Genomic DNA, 3,207 nt, shown 5'->3' with positions numbered 1-3,207 from the left:
AGACTATAAAATGTTCTCTTCACAATTATGTTATCATAAGCTTTTAATTTTCTAAAAAAACATGTATTAATGGAGGGGGAAAAAACAAATTGTCAACTTTGATTTTTTTAAGCACATTTTCTAATTAACAATTCATATTGATATATTTTTATTTGAAAGCCAACTCCATTGGTAAACACTTTTAATCGAGTTTTTGTTTTACATAAACACTTCTCAAAATGTGCTACTCTATGATTATTAGAAAAAGACCAACAAATATAAACATTTAGATGAAAATTTTTCATTATAAATTCACCGTGGTAAATGCTAGAAATAGCTTCAAACAAGTCAAATGTTACTTTTCACTATGTTAATAGTACTAATTTAAGTAGAAAGTTGTTGTAGGTGGAAAATCATACTTGCCCTAGTGGGGCTCAAGACTAAATAGGATAACAAAAACTTGTCCTAAGACCTTTCGCCAAAAAAAAAAGGTAGAGAAGAAAAACTCGGCCCAGCAAATCACAAACGTGGCCTGGTAGGCGGAGCCTAGTCGGGGGCATTTTCGGAAATTCATCTCCCGAGGACCGGATTTGAATTTCAAAAATGTTACCGTTTTGCTGTAGCCGACCCTACATTGATACATATATCAGTTCCTTTCTTCTTATTCTGGGGACGAAGATAAAAAACAGAGGGGAAAAAAATGGATGCCTTTGAGAAGCTAGAAAAGGTTGGAGAAGGGACTTATGGGAAAGTTTACAGAGCAAGAGAGAAAGCAACCGGCAAGATTGTTGCCCTCAAGAAAACCCGTCTTCACGAGGATGAAGAAGGGGTGCCACCCACAACTCTCCGTGAAGTCTCTCTTCTGCGGATGCTCTCCCGAGATCCCCATGTCGTCAGGTGCATTTTCTTGATTATTTCTTGAAAATTGATCTGCTATCTTCTTATCTGGTGTTATGAGTTCTGCTTTGATGAATATTCTGTACCCTTTTGGGCATTCTTACAAATGGGGTGATGGATTAGTGGGTAGGGATTTGGTTTTTTCTGGAATGAAATTCTTGAATTCTTTGGGGCATTTTAACGAATAGGTCCTGGGTTATATTATCTGATAACTTGATTCTTTTTGTTTAATTAATCTGCTGAACCTTTTGGGAGTCTTAGAAGAAGATCGACGGATTATTAGGTGGTGATTGGGGGTATCTTTCAATTAATTAACTTATTGAACTGTTTGGGGCATTTCTGCAAACAGGTTGATGGATGTTAAACAAGGTCAGAATAAGGAGGGGAAGACCGTTTTGTACTTGGTTTTTGAATATATGGATACTGACCTCAAGAAATTCATCCGTAGTTATCGTCAAACTGGGGATATTCCCCCAAATATCGTCAAGGTATTAATAATTGTCGTGAGTTTCTGATTCATTTTGTACTTTTTGTCTAGTGCTTTGTATACTTTCACCTGTTATTGTACTTTGTAGACTCTTGATTTCTGTTTACAGTAGTGTATATTTATGTATTTGCTGAATTCTTGAAACTTTAATGCAGAGTTTGATGTATCAGCTTTGTAAGGGTGTTGCTTTCTGTCATGGCCATGGTGTTCTGCACAGGTACGCCAGGTTTATTTGGCTTTTCTCCTTTTGATATCTCATGATAAAGTCGTTATGAAAAGTGAAATCCGGAGCTTGATCTTAAATTTTCATGATTCAGGGATCTGAAGCCTCACAATCTTTTGATGGACCGCAAGACTATGATGCTTAAAATTGCAGATCTGGGACTTGCAAGAGCTTATACCGTGCCTATCAAGAAGTATACTCATGAGGTTTAATCAAAATTCTTTTTTCTCTGAAACAATGAGTGGTTGGAAGTCCTCTCAAATGTATGAAGTTGTTTGAAGAATGCCTAACTTTTGTTATGTCAATTTATTTCAGTTTTGCTGATTTTTGTATGATTCACACTAATCAATGCTAAATTGGGGAAAACTTTTCAAGTCTGTGAAGTTAATGAAAAGTGCACTTTTATTGTTATTTCAGATTTTGACTCTCTGGTATAGAGCGCCAGAGGTTCTAATGGGTGGCACACATTATTCAACTGGAGTGGACATGTGGTCCGTGGGTTGCATATTTGGTACCTTTCTGTTGATCCAGTTTCTGAACATATCAGTCAACTAAGTAGTATCTTTAAAATGCTAAATTATTTCGTTTTCCTTGTTTTTGATCTAAATTGTTAGCTGAACTTGTTACCAAGCAAGCCCTTTTCCCTGGAGATTCTGAGTTGCAACAGTTGCTACACATTTTCAGGTCTAATTAGATTAATCATGATTATTCTGCTTATTGTTGTTTCTTTCTTCCTGTCGTTTTTCTTCTTCATTTGTTCTTAGAGTTGAACCATTCCTAATTGTATACCATTGTTCTAAATTAGATTATTGGGTACTCCCAATGAAAAAGTGTGGCCTGGAGTGAGCAAGTTACCAAACTGGCATGAGTACCCTCAATGGAGCCCTCAGCCACTCTCATCAGCTGTCCCTAACCTGGATGAGAAGGGGCTAAATCTTTTGGCTGTAAGTTTTGAGAGCTTCATACCCTTTGTTTAATTTATTGTACCATCAATTCGATAACAAGTGTGGTTTATTTATATTCGTTATTTGTTGTCTTTGGTTATGCAGGAAATGTTGCAATATGAACCAACAAAGAGGATTTCAGCTAAGAAAGCAATGGAGCATCCTTACTTTGATGATCTGGACAAATCTCTTCTTTGAAGATTACTGATTTTCTGCTGCTCATTGCAGTCCATGGCTTAGTATCTTTTAGTGGTTAGAACATGTAAGATCACCGAAGCTCCACCGAGGTCTTTTAACTGCTTTCCTCGAGCATGTTTGGGATGGTAATCCACATTTGCTGGTTGTTCAGCTCTGACTTTTTAGCTTTAAGTTGGAATGTTATGTAACTTACTATGTTTCTCTTTGCACTTGGTGTGAAGAATGAATGTACTTGAAGCATTGCTAGTATAAATCGTAGTCTCTACTTCACTTTTTACATATCCATTTGTTCCTTCAATTTTCCTTTGTGCTACAATTTTGTTTTTGATTGTGAAAACTAGCTTAATTTCCCTATCATGCACACTATCACTAAACACTCTCTGTACCCTGCCTCATCGAATGAAGCGGTATTATATATCTTGAGACAACAATGCAAGGATTTTTGTTATAGTTCCTAAACTTAAAGCCTAATTATAAGA

The 3,207-nt window shown here is 36.4% G+C and overlaps 1 protein-coding gene across 1 annotated transcript; it reads left to right on the top strand.

Moving 5' to 3' along the window:
• The first annotated feature begins 636 nt into the window (after nucleotides 1-636).
• LOC113689877 (cell division control protein 2 homolog D) lies at nucleotides 637-3,007 on the top strand. Its single transcript, XM_027207670.2, has 8 exons — nucleotides 637-876; nucleotides 1,226-1,364; nucleotides 1,519-1,580; nucleotides 1,681-1,792; nucleotides 2,004-2,097; nucleotides 2,201-2,270; nucleotides 2,392-2,530; nucleotides 2,636-3,007. Exons 1-8 carry the CDS (start codon nucleotides 680-682, stop codon nucleotides 2,726-2,728), a joined length of 906 nt encoding a protein of 301 aa, XP_027063471.1. The 5' UTR covers nucleotides 637-679; the 3' UTR covers nucleotides 2,729-3,007.
• Nucleotides 3,008-3,207: the final 200 nt, after the last annotated feature.

Source organism: Coffea arabica, chromosome 5c, assembly GCF_036785885.1.
Source record: "Coffea arabica cultivar ET-39 chromosome 5c, Coffea Arabica ET-39 HiFi, whole genome shotgun sequence".
Taxonomy (NCBI): Eukaryota; Viridiplantae; Streptophyta; class Magnoliopsida; order Gentianales; family Rubiaceae; genus Coffea; species Coffea arabica.
Note: the sequence above shows the minus strand (reverse complement) of the source record. Positions and strands in the feature narration are given on the sequence as shown.